This window comes from Trachemys scripta, chromosome 1 (genome assembly GCF_013100865.1).
Source record: "Trachemys scripta elegans isolate TJP31775 chromosome 1, CAS_Tse_1.0, whole genome shotgun sequence".
Taxonomy (NCBI): Eukaryota; Metazoa; Chordata; order Testudines; family Emydidae; genus Trachemys; species Trachemys scripta.
The window spans coordinates 330,131,519-330,149,848 of NC_048298.1; the positions used below are offsets into that span (position 1 = coordinate 330,131,519).

General features: G+C 46.2%; 1 protein-coding gene across 1 annotated transcript in view; it reads left to right on the forward strand.

The window, feature by feature from the left end:
* The window catches only part of GAB2 (GRB2 associated binding protein 2), a 200,097-nt gene extending 192,260 nt beyond the window's left edge, over positions 1-7,837 (forward strand). Inside the window, exons 8-10 of the mRNA XM_034759085.1 lie at positions 1,791-1,893; positions 3,099-3,224; positions 4,828-7,837. Of these exons, the coding sequence (XP_034614976.1) occupies positions 1,791-1,893; positions 3,099-3,224; positions 4,828-4,971 (373 nt within the window). The 3' untranslated portion in view covers positions 4,972-7,837. The remainder of the gene's footprint in view (positions 1-1,790; positions 1,894-3,098; positions 3,225-4,827) is intronic.
* The last annotated feature ends 10,493 nt before the right edge of the window (positions 7,838-18,330 follow it).

Consider the following 18,330-nt stretch of genomic DNA (forward strand, 5'->3'; position numbering starts at 1 on the left):
CAGCTGCAAAGTCTGGAGCCAGATCTGAATTTTCTAAAAGCTTGAGGATGTCTGGATTCAGGGTTTTCGCTTGGTCCGTTTTATAAGCACGGCCAGCTGCAAAGTTTCGATCTGGATCCGACTTTCTCAAAGCATGTTGATGCTGAGATCTGAAGTCCCAGTCTTGGCCCCAATTCTAGCCCATTCAGAGAAATGTATCAGCATTTGCTAATGTTCTACCTGGTGGTGTGATAAAACTCTGTGAATACAGGAGGATTGCCTCAAATTCCACATTGAAATCCAGTGCTAATTACCAAAAGTCCAATGTTTAATCTCATTTGGAGATTGTTGCCTTTTTCAGAATTGTGCATAAACCAAACCACTCCTAAGTCAGATAGTTTTGGTCCAAACTCAGAGCAAGGGTGGTCATTGGCTGGCTGAGGTTTACAAAAACTTTGAGTGATCCCAGACTCAGCCGAACCTGGAGTCAATGTATGGTTTCATATCAAAACTAGCTAAAGCCCACAGTGTCAATGCAAAACAGGATGGCACTCAAAAGGTTTTGACTGAGTTTTGCTTTGAGAGCCCTTAAAGCAGGGAGGCAACCTATGGCACGTGTGCCGAAGGCGGCACGTGAGCTGATTTTCAGTGGCACTCACACTGCCTGGGTCCTGGCCACTGGTCCGGGAGGCTCTGCATTTTAATTTAATTTTAAATGAAGCTTCTTAAACATTTTTAAAACCTTATTTACGTTACGTACAACAATAGTTTAGTTATATATGATAGACTTATAGAAAGAGACCTTCTAAAAAAGTTAAAACATATTACTGGCACGCGAAACCTTAAATTAGAGCGAATCAATGAAGATTCGGCACACCGACCCCTGCCTTAAAGCAAAGCTCTGCTGTGAGGAACTCTGCAAATTGGAACTAAAGAGCTTCATACCAAACCCTCTAAGCCAAAAGTGCCGGGATTCACACGACTCCAGTTCTGGCACTAGTTCATAGTCTGACATTGTCCCATATGAGGACATTAGCTGTTATGACTGTTATAATAAATTGGATTGTTTGGAGACTGACTGCAGGGCATGAGAGCTGTGTGCTCAGATCACTACATTAGGAAACATACAGAGCTTGGGTTTTGATTGACAGGACGCCTGACCCCACAGAAGCTAATGGATTTTTCTCTTATCGACTAATTTTATGACCCTTTTTTACTGCCAGGCAACCAATAGCCTTTTAAGATGGGGACTTCAGTAACAGACTCTGATTGCATTATGTTATTCCTTATACAGTAATTAGATCTGGTTGACTGAAAACAAGATGAGGCCTTCAAGGTTTAGCCTTCCATCAAAATGCAAGTAGGCTACTGCACAGTAAACGCAAGCTTGAAGCTGTGATTAGTATGGAGGGGAAATGGCGCGAGAAGCTCGGGGGCTCTATGTGCTGTCATAAGGGGATTGCAATTAAATACATCCTGTGAGATAAAAGAGTTTATGGAGCCTGGACTCTAGTAATACGATAGCAGAAGAATTGAGGCGACATAAAGAAACACAGTGATATTAAACAGAAATGAGCCAGAGCTAAAGGCCCAAATTTGGACCCCTCCCTGAACTATGGGAAGCTTGGGTTGTGGAGACAAACTTCAGAAATGGTCCTTCTTAAGTGGCACCAAAACCCTGGATCTCATCCATGAGCTGCAAGAAAGTTCAGTCTTGGATCCCCGGTCTGCAACTCTGACCCCATCCCTAGCAAGTGGTGAGCAGTGGGGTCCTGCGGCTGTAACTAACCCATCGGCACCTCTCATTACAGCCAAACTTTCAACTCCAGCGCCTCACAATACTGCCGCCCAGTCTCCACCCAGAGCATCACCAGCACTGACTCGGGAGACAGCGAGGAAAACTACGTGGCCATGGTAAGTCCTGTTAGCACTATCAAGCTTCCTAAGCAAGGCACCTCTGTCCTGCAGTGACTTGGGCTCTATAAATGCAAACCACTGGTAGTGACTGTAGTGTTAAAGATACTCAGATCTATGGTGATAAGGACAGTATATATCCTTATATGGATTACAGGGCGGTTGTTTGTAACATGGCCTTCTAACATGTATCTATATGGAACATTCTATTGTTTTTTAATTATTGTTTTACGTTGTGGGAGCAGAGAATGAGAGTGGACACAGACATGCCGTGTGCTTCTCCCTCCCGCACCAGAAAACTCAAAAATGACCCTCTCTTTATTAAGTACTACTCTACCTCATATCATGGTCCTCTCTGGGAACTGGAGGACCAAAAACTCTATTATTTTAATTCCATGCCACATTTTATTGTACCTGTTTATTTTTAGATTGATTTTTAGACCCTTCTCCCACAGAAAGTGCTTGCATTCTCTGACTGTGTCTGGGGCAGGAGCCATCTATACTGCCCAAGCATGAAAAGGCAGGTTCCCATTGCTATAACCAGTGACGTTGATGAAAGAGACAGGAGAATTTGTGTCTCTTACAAAACTGCTAGCCCATGACCTATTATTAATCAATTGTATTTAAGCTTACACAGAGCTCTTCGTCATGCTGGGAAATGTATTCAGAGTGTGTACACATTTCCCAGACCTGAAGAAGAGCTCTGTGTTAGCTTGAAAGCTTGTCTCTCTCACCAACAGAAGGTTCAATAAAAGATACTACCTCACCCACCTTGTCTCTCTAATATCCTGGGACCAACATGCCTACAGCACATTGCATACAGTTGTATTTAAATCTACCTGCAGTGCAGTGTAGCGAAGTGTAATGATGATTCTGGGCCCAATTATGGCCATGCTAAGGCCTGGTTCCAGCAAAGCACTTAAGCATATGTTTAACTTCAGGCATGTGAGTAGTTCCATTGAAGTCAATGAGACTGCTCAGGTGCATCAAGTTAAGCATGTGATTTGGGCTATGGGACCCTACTGAATTCAGTCCACTGTGCTGTTCTCATGGCTCTTGACCCAAATTGCAGAGGGGTAAGTGAGGGGAGAATTCAGGCCAGGCCCTCGCTTAAAGTGCTACCAGTGATGGATTTTGGATTTAGGTCCCTTGTATTCTCCTTGTTTTATTAACCCTTTTTTTCTCCCATCTCTTTCCTACATTAGCAAAATCCTGTTTCTGCTTCTCCGGTTCCTAGTGGCACCAACAGCCCAGCAGCAAAAAAGAGTTCAGGGAGTGTGGATTATCTAGCCCTGGACTTCCAGCCAAACTCACCTGGGCCACACAGAAAGGTATCTTGGTTGTTTTTTTTTTTTAATTTTTTAATTAAATATTATGTATTTTTAATGGTTTAAAACCAGTTCAACAAACAATAGGGGCTTGATTCTCGGCTGAGATAAGGAGGCACTACTTCAGTGATGTCAATGGTGTTGGATCTGGCCCTGTATATTATTCTAGGCCAAATTCCACCCTTACTCACATACCCACAGCTGTACTGGAGGTGTAACTAAGATCATTGGAGGCAACAGCTTTTATGGTTGTAAATGAGAGCGGAATTTGGCCCACCTACTATAGATCCTATATTAGGCCTAATTCAGCTTCCACTGAAGTCAATGGGAAGATGCCCCTTTCTATGGGAGCTGGATTAGGTCCCCTCATTCCTTTCTTACATTTTCGGATGCAGGATCTCCAAAGTGCCCTGGCCTAAATTATCCAAAATGACTTGTGATTTGGATGCCCAACTTGAGGCACCTTGAAGGTGACTGCTTTTTAGAAAGTGCTGAGCACCCAGCCATGGAAAATCAGGCTGCCCTTAAGGTGCATCAAGTTGAGCATCAAAATCACAAGTCACTTTTGAAAAGTGAAGTCCCCATCTATGAGCCAAATTCTGCTGAGCCAATTAAGATGCTGCCAAATGAGGACTAGCCAGCAGGAGCAGATGGACTAGTGAGGGGAAACACCAGCAAAATGGCTTCTAGATAACATGGAATGGAATTAGTGGCTTTCAATATGTTCGAATATGTATCTTAAATACAATTCACCTGTATGCTATATAGTATCTTCCATGCCAACTACATGGATTACAGAACAAAACAATACACGTACTTGAGAGGTGGCATAAAGCCACCAAAATCTAGTCTGGATCCAGTTTAAGATTTTCTGAACCTCCAAAGTTTGGATCTGGGATTTTCGATTGTGTTTCTCTAAAAGAGTTAAGCAACTGCAGAGGGACAAGACAATTAAAATACTCTGAAAAGCAACTATGTAAAAACAGCATCTTCTCACTCAGCAGATCTGCTCCTTCTGTGAATTTGGAGCCACACCTGCTTCTTTGAATGACAAAAATAATCTTTTACTCCTTATTAGCCCTGCAGAGCCAACACAGCTAAGAGGGGGGGGCTGGATTCTAGTCCTTCTACTGTGTCGCTAACAGTGTCTTACTGAGAAGGAAAGAACCCAGTTGGACTCTCAGATCCCAGGCTGTGTTTGCAGCGCTGGCAGTTAGAAAGCAATATTGTTTTGCTTGTAAACTGAGCACATTCGACACAGAGTCACTGAGAGACAATAAACACGGAAACCCAGGGTGCCATTTTACACTCTTCTTTCAGACCAGGCTCTCACTTTGGGCCTGCTCCAAAGCCTGTTAAGTCAATAGGAGTTTTTTGATGAAGGCCTCATTAAGAAATCAGAGGGATCTAAAGCAAGGATTTGTAAGTCACATAAATGAAGAGCTACCAAGGCTGAGATATAGGCAGGTGGTTCCAGATAGCAAGAGCTGTAGAGAAGGCTCGTGCAGTATGAGGGGTGAGATTGTACGAGAGGACAGAGGTGAGGCCAGCAGAGTAGGTAGATGTACTATCACTACGTCACTGTGTTCTTCTCCCCTGTACCCAGCCCTCCACATCGTCAGTCGCCTCAGACGAGAAGGTCGATTATGTGCAGGTTGACAAAGAGAAGACACAAGCCCTGCAGAACACCATGCAGGAGTGGACTGACGTCCGGCAATCAGCAGAGCCCATTAAGAGCATGAAGCAGTAATGGACGGGGCAGATGGGGACAGCCATCCAGACAGGCAAATGTCCAACGGGTTTTCCCAGGCTGGGGTTCCCCTGGGTATGCGAGCTCACTTTGGGGTTGCATTTCTACAGTACTGTTGTTTGGGTCTTTTTTTTTTTTTAAAGAAACTTAATTTCAGGGGAAGACTTGGCAGATACTGTTTGCCAGTGACAAAGACCAAGTACTTGCAGTGGCTGGGTTTGTGCTATTACTTTAGCTGCTGGCTATACTGTTCAGGAACTTCAAACTTAGCAATACTGGGGTCACAAATGCCCAGCATGTCTTTTGCTTACAGCTGTTATTAAAGCCACCTTGTACCTGCTAACACTGTAGTATCTTTCTCAGTCTTCTTCCGTACTGTACACCTGAACTGTGCCGAATGTATACTGGTTTGGTGGCGTCTTTTACAGGACACAGTTTCCCGTTCCATACCATTGGGTGGTCCTGACCTTTTCAACCTCTTCAAAAACAATGGGCAACCGCCAGGTCTAATATGTACTTGTTTTATTATCAAATCGCCTGTCAATAATGACCGACATGCGTTTGTAACCTGCAGGGGGCGCTTCTCCATCAGGCAGCATGGCTTGTGTGCCAATACCTGTGGCCATTCTGTAGCTTGCAAAACGCCCAGACTGACCGACTGGTTGAGACGACCTTAGACCTCCAGGGCTGACCTCTCCTCCCCCACAGCACACACATAATGTATCAAACAGCAAGATTTACTGAGGTGCCTCTTCTTTTTAAATGGGTGTTGATGTGGGAGGGTGGGGGGTTCTAAAGTCCCCAAAATGAAAGGCTTGTGAAAGGCAGGATCAGCTTGTGAAAGCAGAATTAAAGGACTAGAGGCTTGAACTCAATGGGAATCCTTTCACTGACTTCAATAGGCTCTGGATCTGGCCCTGAGGGTCAACTTCTGCCCAGGGCGGCAGCATTTGCAGCCCCATTGGGAGACAATTCTGCTGCCGTTGAAGTCAGCGAAAGCTTCGCCATTGATTGCAATGGGAGCAGGAAAAGGCTCCCCTGAGTCCGAGTGGAGAATTAGGCCCATGTGTGACTTGTATGGCTTAATGATGAGTAAGAGGAATGGGATATGGGACTGTCAACAAGGATCTGGAGGGCGTAGATACTGTACCAAGGAAGGAGTGGAATTGTTTAGAGGCCCAAGGAGGGAGAGCTAGGTGTAATGCAGTGGAGTTGAGTGAAAGAAATGTAGGCTACTGGTGAGATCTTCAGCTGGGGAATAGTCTCCCACGAGGAGCCAAGGCAGTCCCATCACTTGAGTAACCTAAAGCAGTGAGGAACGTGCTGTAGGGAACAATTGTGCATTGGGCCCTGTGCCTTCTTCCCCCATCTCTGGTTGCCTCAGTCTGGTGGTTTGCACAGTGCGGTGCCTCAACACTGGGTCAACACTACAGTAGCAATTGGTGTTGATGAAATTAACAATCCTCAACTGAAATGAACAACGAGCACCTAGTATACATAGGGCAGTGAGGTCCAGGGTCTTGACTCATCCGGCACTTTGGGTTCATCTTCTTCTAAGCCCTTGCCCCTCTGAGAGGAGTGAGAAGGGAGAACCTATTGCCCAGATAATAATCTGTAAACGCATGGATAACAATCCATGACCCCGTAACAATATGGAGGAACAATGATCGACATGCAATGGTCTGATTGCCAAACAGAATGCTAGAAAGATGCTAAGCACTGATTTGGACAAACAGCATTCTGTAAGCTAAGAGTGAACAGAAGGATAAACCAAGAGGTTAAGATAATAAACGCAATGATTAAAGAACTCAGAGTGTCTATTCGGCCCCTACTCCCCCCTCCCATTGGCAACAGGGATGGATGACAAAGGATGAGATTTTCAAATGGGCCTAAACGAGTTAGGCACTACAGCTGGCCAGAAAATGGAAATCCATTCCCATGAAAAAGTTCATTTTTTGTTTTTATAATTGTCCTGAATTGGGATCAAAAGTCCAAAATGACATTTTCACAGGAAGGGATTTTCAGGAAGTCAGGGGGAGAACAGAAAGTGGCATTTTTTGGCTTCCCAGCTGCCCACCAGGGAAGGCTCTTGTCATTTTCACTTTCTCCCCACAGGCAGAAAGCGAAACAGCAGAAGCCTTCCAGGCCCACAGCCGGGGAAGTGACATTTTAATTTTTCCGAATGGAAAATTGAAATTTTTTGGCAAAATTGAAATTTTCCCACAGAAAACAAATTGTGATTTTGCAAAATAGGCATTTTCCATCAGAAAACCATTCCGATGGAAAATTCCCAACCAGCTCTGTTAGGCACCCAATGCCCATTGAATGTGCTAACTCTGGCTGAGTAACATGTGGGGGGGATTGTCAAGATAACATCACATATATTGTGTTGCACTGACGCAAAAGCAGTAGAGTAGTGGACATTGCAAGGCTGGTTCTAAAGTCGTAGTGGTGCCAATCCCAGTTCTTTGACTGTAGCCAGCACTGCTCCGGTGCATACACAAACAGCATGCCTGTGAGGCAGCGATCGTGATGGACGGCCAATGCTCCTCTATAAAATCATGCACACGTCATGTTTACAAGTGAGAGCTGTGCATTTCCTTGCAGCCTCATGCTCGTATGACTGCCAAGGTGCATGTGTGCTGAACTAAAGCCACATACAGACATTGCCATCATCAGCAGGGGATAGAATGCAGAACTGCCAGCAACAAAACCACAGGTCCCTACCACTTGAGCGACAGGAGTTTCTCCATTAGTAGTAAGTAACTGGCTGCTGTAGTCACTGGGGCTAGCCAGGGCCGGCTCTAGGCACCAGCAAAACAAGCTGGTGCTTGGGGCAGCACATTTTTAGGGGCGGCATTCTGGCGTGGGCCATGTCGCCCCTAAAAATGTGCCCCGGCCGCCCTAACTCACCTCGACTGCTGCCGCTCACGCACCGCTGCTCGTCCTCCCTCCCAGGCTCTCAAACCCGGGAGGGAGGGGGAGATCCCGAGCGGCTGCGGCGCACCGCTGCTTCTCCCTCTCCCTCCCTCCCTCCTAGGCTTGAGAGCCTGGGGGGAGGAGGCAGGGCTGGGGATTTGGGGAAGGGGCGGAGTTGAGGCGGGGCCAGGGGTGGGGTAAGAAAAAAACGGGGGTGGGGGCGGCCAAAATTGTTTTTGCTTGGGGTGGCAAAAATCCTAGAGCCGGCCTTGGGGCTAGCTATGAGAGGGAGACATGATAACACACACACGCGCACACACAGGGCCACTGTATTACAAATGCACAGTCGTACCATGACATTTGCAAACACTTTCAAATTGGAATGCCAATTAAAAACAAACCCAACGCCCGATTATTAAAAGACACAGAATGAAACGTACAAGAGCACACCACAAATAACATAGCCCAGGCTGACACTATAAATGACGCCGGTCACATTTTTCCAATGCCTTCATTACACAGGCATTTGCCTTAATTGTATAACTCCTGGTGCAATCCTAGAAGCATCATTCTGAAAGCCACTAGGCCGAATAAAATGTATCACCTGGTGCTATGGGGCTTTCAGGTGCACCCACGGTATCAGAACAATACATACGAAGGCTGAACACCCTCTGGTCCCCAGGATAGGGCTGAGGTCTATTGGCAGGGCAGGATGGCGGTAAACCGTGCCTGGCCCGTGCATCCATAGAGAATGTCTGTCTCCAGGACTGACCATCTGGTGCCTTTTAGCAGACATTAATTAATTCTCCCTGAGCCTGGACTGACTTATTCACATTTAGTATCTGCTCCAGAACGGGTGACAAACAGTGTCAAGCTCTCTCCCAATGTTCAACAGTCAGCGAGCTTCATCTCAGGAGCCGTTCCATCCAAGGGCTTCATGGTAGCTGTCTGGGTGGAATTTACCCCTGCGCAGCGGGCCAGCATGAGGCCTGTGTCCCGCCTAAGGCCGATTTTGGGACAGGGCCCTGCTGTGAAATTGAGGTCTAGCCTCGCCTCCTGGTTCCGAAGGGCAGGGATGTTTGGCTCCAGGCGTGTAAGCCCAGTCCACGTGTTCGCTATGAGGAATGCCTCAGAAGGAGAGTTAAAATACTGAGCCATGTTTACACACTGAGAGGGGGCTCATACAACTCAAACCATTGACATCAGTGGAGCTACTCCTGGTTATAGTCCAGTGTAAGCAATAGGAGAATCGGGCCCATCAGGTGCCTTAAGACATGCAATCCAGGGCAGAGGACCCAGATGAAGGCCTTCAGTGAGGCGCAGGGCTTTGTCTGGGCTTTCTGTTTTGGGGTGCATTTCACTTTGAGTGGGGAGCGCAGCTTTGCCAAGGAGTTTGTTCTTTTTCAGTTTTTAAATAAAGTTCCTTCAGCATCAACAAGAAACCAGTGGCACTGGAACACTTTTAATAGTGGGGTGCTGAAAGCCAGCCCCCTTACCCCTGTCTGACCCCCCACCCTCCAGAGCTGAGACCAGGAGCAGGGCCATGTCTCCCCAAGAGGGGGGACCCAGACAGGGGTAAGGGGGCCGAGGCTGGGGGCGGGCACGGGGACAGGAGAGGAGCCCCGGAGCTGGCAGCCAGGACCCCAAGTGTGGGGCCGGGAGCGGAGCCCGGTGTAAAACCTGGGGGTGCTGCAGCACCCCCCCGTACCCTGAGTTCCTGCCCCTACGCAAGAAAATAATTATTGCTAATTATTATTGTTTGGGCATTAACAGCTCTTCCAGATCTGCCCCTCCCCTCATCCTGCAATGAGCACTGCATGACCCTAATGGATCCCATTGTAGGATGCTGCTCTTTGAGACCATTATGCTGCCTTGCAAAACTGTCCAGAAATTTTACCAGCCCAGGCACATCTTCTACTCTCCTACCCTTGACCATGCAAAAGGCTGATGATCATGAAGAAGCTATAAGGAAATTTTGCAAGGCTGCCATGATGGTATTTTACAGGAAAAATAAAGCAGGTGTCATAATGGTCCAAATAAAAAAATACTAATCACAGTGGTGTTGCAGGAAAAAACTAATAGGTGGGGCCAGCATAGATCTGTGTTTTTCATAGGTCTGTGAGTGCTTTGTTGCCAGCAAGCTACTATGTCCTGCATACAGCGTCTTAATCTTTTTGCAGTGAGACAATACAAGAAGAGCATGATACATTGTGTTTCTATAGCCCCTTTCATCGTAGAGCTCAGTGGGCCTGGTCCAAAGACCACAGAAGTCAGTGTAAAGATTCCCATTAAATTCGATAAATCCCATTAACAGGATATTGGCAACCCTTGTAGTCTAAACATTGCAGCACTGTGGTACTTCTTGAGACCCAGGAAGTGGAAATAAATGGAAACAAAAGCAAAACTGATTCAGCTATTCTCACTCGCCCAGTTGAAGGGATTTGCAAAATGTAACAACAAAAATGGCATACGCATTGGGAAACAAACAACTTTTTAAAAATTCTTTCAATTTTAATGCTCTAAAATATTATCATTAACACAGAAAAGACTCTTTTTTTAACAAGATATGATTATTGGCCTTACAACGTCCCTTTAATTTATTAACCCTTTAGGTTCATTTCACCCACCAGTGGAATGCAGCCACCTCTGGTGTGCATCACAACTGCTATTTTAACAGCACACAGCAGTACCACCCCACAGTTTAGGACAGGCTCCCTGCCTGTGTGACTTGTAGCCTGCATGCACGTATACTCAGAGCTTTGGGAATTCACCAGAAGATGCATGATCGGAAATTCATTTTCTCTTCACATCTACCAGGCTGGAGAGAAGTTGAACTTGCCAAATGGCCACGTACTATTAGGATGCTGCTGTAGATCTTGAAAGCCAGGGAGTTGAAACAGGAGCAGCCTGGGCATTTTATGACTGATGTCAGTGGCACATCAGATACAATAGCAGATGAGCTGTTCTGTGTGGCAGTACCATTGTGCACGTGATTGCTTTAATTCCACACTAGAACATTCAGTCAAATGCAAACATCTCTACTGTTGTGACTGGGAACAAGATTTGGAGTTGGTGATCAAAGTTTCCCACCCTGTCCAAGTAAATTTTTAGTACATACGTGTGTGTGTTCTGCTTTACTTTGAAGGCAGTTACAGACCTCCTGAAACTGCTGGGTGCATCTCCTGCTCTGCTCACTGGTGAGCACTCATTATGTTCTCCCTTTCACGTTGTTCAGGAAGGTGGCGTGTTCCTCACATGTCTGTTACACAGCACAGTGCACATAGTCAGTGCATACTCAATAATAACCTGCAGCCTCTGTGCATTATGGTGCTCTGCCTTCAAAGAAAGGTACATTGAGGGGCCTAAGTATGTTGACCTGATCTAGGTAGCTGCTGTGACAAAAGAACTCACTCCTGGTTGTTCAATCCTTGGTCAATGTTTGTGCAGCATTTCTGCTTAACCCAGCCTGAAAACTAACAGCTTTAAATGCCTGGGCATCAATGACTTCGCCCTGAGGGAATTAGTCTAGTGCGTCCCATCTGCAGTGGGACAAGCAAAAGAAGAGTGGCTTCTTGGTTAGATCTGGGTATTTTAGGGAGTGTAATGCCTTGAAAATAATTAATCTTAAATGCCAGTGAAAGGTTCGGCCTGATTCTCATGCCAAGGCCTCCCGCCTTTGTCATCCCACCTTAAAAAAAATGGGTGTGTGGTGATGAAGAGAGGTTGAATTTTTGTCAAGCGCTGTGCCGTTTTTTTATTGTTAAGGTATAACAAGATCATGGCACAAAACCCTCAGCCATACCGTGCTCAGCAGATATTTTTTAAGGGCGCATGTATCCGAAAGCATGTATCACTTCTTGCAAGTTACCAGCTATGAGCTATCCACACCCTTGGAAATGCATTAGCTGCCTGTAGCTGATTTGTTTAGGGTTGATGTTCGTGTTGGGTGGGAAATGAATTGCCTGCTGCTATAAATTGCTTTGGGTTCTAGAATTAGGCTTGCGCTGAAGTAGGAGAAAGAAAAGGAGTGTGTGTATTGTACAGGGAAAGAGTGGCACGATTCACAGACAGAGCCAAGCTCTCGCCCTGTACTGTGTGGTTGCTGTCGGCTGGGGTGATTTAAATCAAGCCGGATGAATTTAGAACACTGCTTAGTTATGGACACCAGCCATGTGAAGGGTTCCCTGGCCTATCTCTCTGGGGAATTATGTAAGAGGAGGAGCAAGTCCTAATGGTCTGAGAGTAGAACTGGATATTAGGTCTGTCCTGGTCCTGACACTTAACTCCTTCCTTTGGGAACCCCTCTGCCTGAGTTTCCCCCAGGAATAATAAGGGGTCAGCAAAACAGATCTGACTCACAGGGATGTGGTGAGGATTGCTAATGAGTTAAAGCCCTTTAAAAACACAGGCCCTGATTCTGCAAAGGGCGGAGCACCTTCAGCTCCATTGATTTCAATGCGGAGCGGAACTTGCTTGGCATCCTGCAAGTTGAGCCCCATCCAGCTGTGGGGCCTTATCCCATGAAGTTCAGGTGAGCTGGTCCCACAGAATGCCAGCTGTCAGCAAGAGCCCACTTGGTAAAAGCCCAGAGGTGGCGGGCAAGGAGCCCTCACCAACAGACAGTGTAGCACTGAGGCGCAGATTCTTAGAGGTGCTTTGGAATAGGGATAAACAGCCGCCCTGGTATCTGCATGGGAATGGTGTAACGTTCCGGGTGATCCCGTTTCTGTGTCCCCTTTTGTCTGTGAGGAGACAACACGGCTGAGACTCGGCGTGTGGTGCCAGAGCTTCGCTCCGAGCCGAGAGGGGCTCTTCTCCCTCTGCCCAGTCTCCTGTGAGGAAAGAGGCCAGAGTCCGTGCAATTCCTCCCAAGCCGCTGAGATGCAGAGGAGCCTTTCCACCCTCCCAGCAGTCAACTCTGAGGGAGGAGAAGCCCCAAGCCCAGACCTGGCACAAGGGGAGTCGCCCCACAATAACAAACGTGGTGCCACCTCCTGACATCGCTTTATTATGTCTGTATCAGCAAGACGAGCAGGGACTGGGAGTCAGGAGACCTGGCTTTTCGTCTCAGCTGAGCCAGCCATTCACTGTGGCCTTGAGCAAGTCTCATAGGCCTGGTCTACACTGGGGGGAGAGAGGGGATCGATCTAAGATACGCAACTTCAGCTATGAGAATAGCATAGCTGAAGTCGACGTATCTTAGATCGAATCAAGATTACTTACTTTGCATCCTCGTGGCGCGGGATCAACGGCCGCGGCTCCCCCGTCGACTTTGCTTCCGCCTCTCGCACTGCTGGAGTTGAGCAGTCGACGGGAGAGCGATTGGGGATCGATTTATCACGTCTACACTACACGCGATAAATCGATCCCCAATAGATTGCTCGCTACCCGCCGATCCGGCGGGTAGTGTGGACGTACCCTGAGGGTCTGTCTACACTGTGATAAAAAAACCTACAGCACCGAGTCTCAAGCCCCAGTCAGCTGACTCAGTCTCCGGCTGCTGGGCTAAAAATAGCAGTGTAGACGTCCAGGCTCGGGCTGGAGCCTGAGGTCTGAGATTCTCACCCACTTGCGAGGTCTCACAACCCAGGCTCCTGCCCAAACCTGAAGGTCTACACTGCAAATTGATAGCCCCACTGCTGGAGCCCCACAAGCCCGCGTCAGCTCACCCAGGCCAGCTGCAGCCATGCTGCGATGTATTTAATGCAGTGTAGACATACCCTTACTCTTGCTGTGCTTCAATTGCCTGCCATGGAAAATGGAAAAGGTGACTTGACTGGCCTCAGTGAAGTACACTGAGATGCACAGACAGATGGTGCTGGGGAACTGCACATTATTATTATTTATTGATTGCCCGTTGCATCATTAGGTGACATGTTGTGAGTGGGCAACTTCGGGATGTGATGACAGGAAGTGGGGATCACAATTAGCTCTGTTCAGTTACACAATGGTTCCCCCAGTTCTGAGTGCACATGGAAACCAGATGGTGAGAGCCAGGTGTTAGTTAGCGTCTCTTGCTGTGAAGGGTTTTGGGTGCTTTAAAATAAGCCAGAGAAAACTCCCAAATCTCTAGAGCATTCCTTCTGCCCCAGGAGTGAGAGAACTGGGGAATTTTCTGCAGAAGGGGAATTCACATGTTGTTTCAATGGTGTCGCACTGTTGTATCCCATCTTATGATGTAGCTAATCAGCTAAGACGATGAAGTTCAGACCCAGGTGTTGTGAGTTTTACTTCCATATTGTAGTGGTTACTTTTGGCTGATAAATTGTGCAGTTCCAAGGTGGATTTGGACTGGATTCCCCGAAAGAGGGCAGAGACAGTAATGTCCTGCAAAGATCCCAGCTACATTCCTGGCCAGGCCTTTGGAACAACCAAAAAAAATGTTGGCCCCCCCCAGTGAATCCTACCCAGGTTTTATAGAGAACCAGGTACATGCTGGAAAGTACTTTAGTCTCTGCAGTGTGAGTGCCCAAGCAATGCCAACATGATCAATAAGGCTTCTACTAACATACCTCACAATCAAGCCACCGTGCTTTGTTCTGTCCAGGGGACAGAAAGGAGTGGAGATTCTCCACTAAATATATGTGTGTATGAGCTCTGTTTAGAATCAGCCCAAAGTCAGCCCTGGCTTCTATACAGTACCTTATTAGGCCTCCTCAGTATAACATGTATGAAACAGGACCAGTGCTGATTGGTAGCCATAGCGGTGATGAGATAATTCTGACCTACCCACCCTCAAGTCACAGGGTCGAGGTAAATTTGAGCTTGTATATTTGAAGGCTGAAGGTTCCAGTGCGCCCCAAGTTCTTGTCCCTGTATCAACCACTTCCTTAATTCCACTGCAGTTTTTCCTTTCAGGGCTCTCCTGCGCTATTTTAGTTGAAGTACTTTGGCTCAGAGCTGAAAAGCACTAAGATGCTGTTATTTATGCACTGATATTATGACTGTTAATGATATTCCTGCAGCTTGAGAGCTGCAGTTTTATTAAATCATTTCTTCCATGGCCACGTCCGTGGCATCCTTCCCTCTGTTGGTCTGTCCTCGGTCTCCTGTCCTCTTGTCCGTCTCTACAGTTCTTTGGGATGTATTGTTGATAAGGTCACCACAGCACTGGTTCACATGGGAAAGACCCAATATTTAAGGCTTGTAGGGCTGCCAAAGTGTCGTGAGATATTTTCCAAGCCAGCCCAATGTGACACCATAGTAACATTTATTCCCCCCGTGCATACAGATGGCAGGATCACCAGTTGCAACACAAACAGATAGAACCCAGGACTGTCAGCTCTATCATTTGAGCAAAATTAGATTTTCTGTCAACTCACTAGCGGTAGTAGGGCTTTTCTATTCTGTATGGCCACTCATTAGACGGTAGGGTGCACAAACAAATTGGAGTGTGGGCTACACTCTAGAGCAGTGGTTCTCAACCTAGCTACCATTATGAGCAGCATATGCGGCCTAGAATGTGTTATGTGGGTTGCATCCAATACTACATATATGGCCCTGAGGATGTCACATGGGCCGCAGCTCTGTGCTGACGGGCCGCAGGTTGAGAACCACTGCTCTAGAGGGTTGAGCAAAGACTAGGCACTAAGAAAAGTCATGAGTTCTCAGCCCATCTCTTTTGCTGACTCCCTCTGTGGCTTTGGGTGAGTCACTTATCCTGCCTGGATCTCATTTCCTTTCCCATTTGTAAAATGAGGATAGTAGTACATATTTCCCTATCTCAAAGGGTGTTGTGAGGGTTAATTAGTTAATGTCAGGAGATGCAAAGCGCTGTCAGTAGTCTGTACATTACTGGACCACTACATGATGATGATGCACCTTAATGTTACGACACCAAATGTCACAATTCCATCCTGGAACCAGGATGTCCTACTGGATAAAACCCGTTAAAAGCGCTAATCCTAAATTGTGCAGGTGAAGAAAGGTGGTGGGAGAAGGCTTTTTACACAGTTTTGAAGCTCTGCTGTCATATCATACAAGAAAACGTCTGCCACTTTAATGAGCAATTAAGAGCTCCTGGCTGGAGAGCAATGAATATAGGGAATGTAACTAGGGACTTGGTCCTGCATCCATTGGAATTAATGGGAGTTCTGACACTGACTTGAGTAAATTCAGGATCAGATCCTTTGAATAATCAGTAAGGCCCAATCCAATTTCCACTGAATTCAACAGACTCCCATTGACGTCAATGGTAATTAAACTGGACCCATTTACGTTAGGATAGCTTTTTTAACTGCTGTGAGGCGTGTATGACTGGCAGCTTTGAAGCTGTTGAATCTGCAGCATATTCTCAGTGATATTTTGTGTGTTCCAAAGTGTGTGACTGTTCTTAACCAGGATTGTGGGGTATTTTTTTCCATTTGTAGAAGTCAGAAAGGACAAAAATAATCAGTGGCAAAATGTACAGTGTGTGTCTTGTGGTGTCGCTGTTTGAGTTGGTTATTAATTTTTCAAATCACTGTGGACAACTAATCACTTAAGTTATTAATTTATTCATGGGTTTTTTTCTAAAAAAAGAATAACTTGAAACACTTATTTATCCTGTAAATTGCTCTTGAGCTTACCCTAGATAATATGTTTTTGCTGTTAATAAACATGGTACATGCCTGAAGCAAAGTTGATCTTGTTTTTAACTATTGTATCACAGCAGAGAAGCAGCAGGAAAATAAAAAAATTGACAACCACAATTCCTGAGTTGTAATGTTATTTGAATCTGAGGGTAAAGACATCAATTAGTGAACAAATGGACTCAGGCACCATCTTTGACCTTTCATAAAATCATTTGTGTTGGAAGAAGTCTCTTATGGGTTAGCCATAATTATGGATAGTTATGGGTTGTTTGCCAGAAGCTGGGAATGGGCGACAGGGGATGGATCACTTGATGATTATCTGTTCTGTTCATTCCCTCTGGGGCACCTGGCATTGGCCACTGTCAGAAGACAGGCTACTGTGCTAGATGGACCTTTGGTCTGACCCAGTATGGCCGTTCTTATGTATCCTGCACCATGGCAGGAATGAGACAGCATTGGCCTCTGGTGAGACACAACCAGCCAGTTCTCCAGCTGGAGTAAATTGGCATTGTCCTGTTTTAGTTAATGGAGATATGCTGATTTATACCAGCTCAAGATCTGACCCAGGACTGGGTATAAAATGAGGCTCACACTTATCTCATGGTCTGAGGTAAAGTGGGTGGCACTGGGAGCACAGGTTATTGTACAAAAGGAATCTCAACAGGGGAAAGGTGCAATGGGTCCCAACCTACCCTGCTTCCCAGCATGCCAAAACCCTGCCTGGTGCCTGCCACTGCATCCCATCTGGAAGGCTTAGCCTCAGTGTAATAAATAACATGGGACTGGCCATTGGCCTATGGGTTAATGTGCCTTTTCTTCACTCTCCTTCATGCTGCATTTTTAGAAGATCTTGTCCGCATGTTAATCAGTTTCTCTCTCTGCCACAATCAGTTTTTCACACTTATTTCCTCCTGTGGAGATTTTTCTCCGTCTCAGTTTGTTTGTGCTTTTCCCTGTCTCACTCTTACTAAACTGAGCTCAGCCCGTGTCTCAACTGTGGGGAGGGATATTTTGGCCCAACGCACCAGGGCAAACCCCTGTTCTTAGGAATAGAATAAAAGGGGAAATGGGGAGGCAGGCGCAGAGGTATTCTCCAAATCTCTGACTGCTTTTCATACCAAAATGAAACAGTGTTGCCAACTCTCATGATATTGTCATGAGTCTCATGATAATTAATGTTTTCCTTAAAGCCCCAGCTCCTGGAGTCAAGTGGCTATGTTATGGTTTCAGCTTTCATTCTTAAAGAAAAAGTAAGTTTCTAGCCCTAGTGGCTGTGGATAAAACTTCAAAATGGGACCCCCAGTGCATTCTAAAGGCTCAAAAAGCAGAAGGCAAATAAAAAGAACACCAAGTCTATTATTTTTACGTAATCTCATGATTTTAAAGCCAATCTCATGATTTTTGGCGAGCCTGATTCATGATTTTTGAACAGTTGGGGTTGGCACTATTGATGAAATGCCACTCACTGCAGATTAGTGCAGATCTTCAAATTACAGTTGAGTTTAGTCTTTGGGGCAAGCTACCATGACTGCCAAATACCATTTGGATTGGGTAATATTTTACACTGACTTGGTACAAAGGTAAATAGAAACACAAGGCGCCAGGCAGTGCAGCGTCAAGGCCTACAGGTCCCACTGCCTTCAATTGGAATTGGGGTACTTGACACTTCTGAAAGTCAGGCCCTTTTATCTTTTTGTGGGAACGATCCTCTAAGCAGAATGGGACAGTGCAGAGAGAGAGAGAGAGAGTGAGATGCTATGTAAGAAACCCTTCCCATCACAAGCCTTGCCTTCACAACTAAAACTGTGTGTTTTTTATGTGGGTAGCTAACACAGGGGTAAAAACACAGTGAAGACAAGGCAGCCTT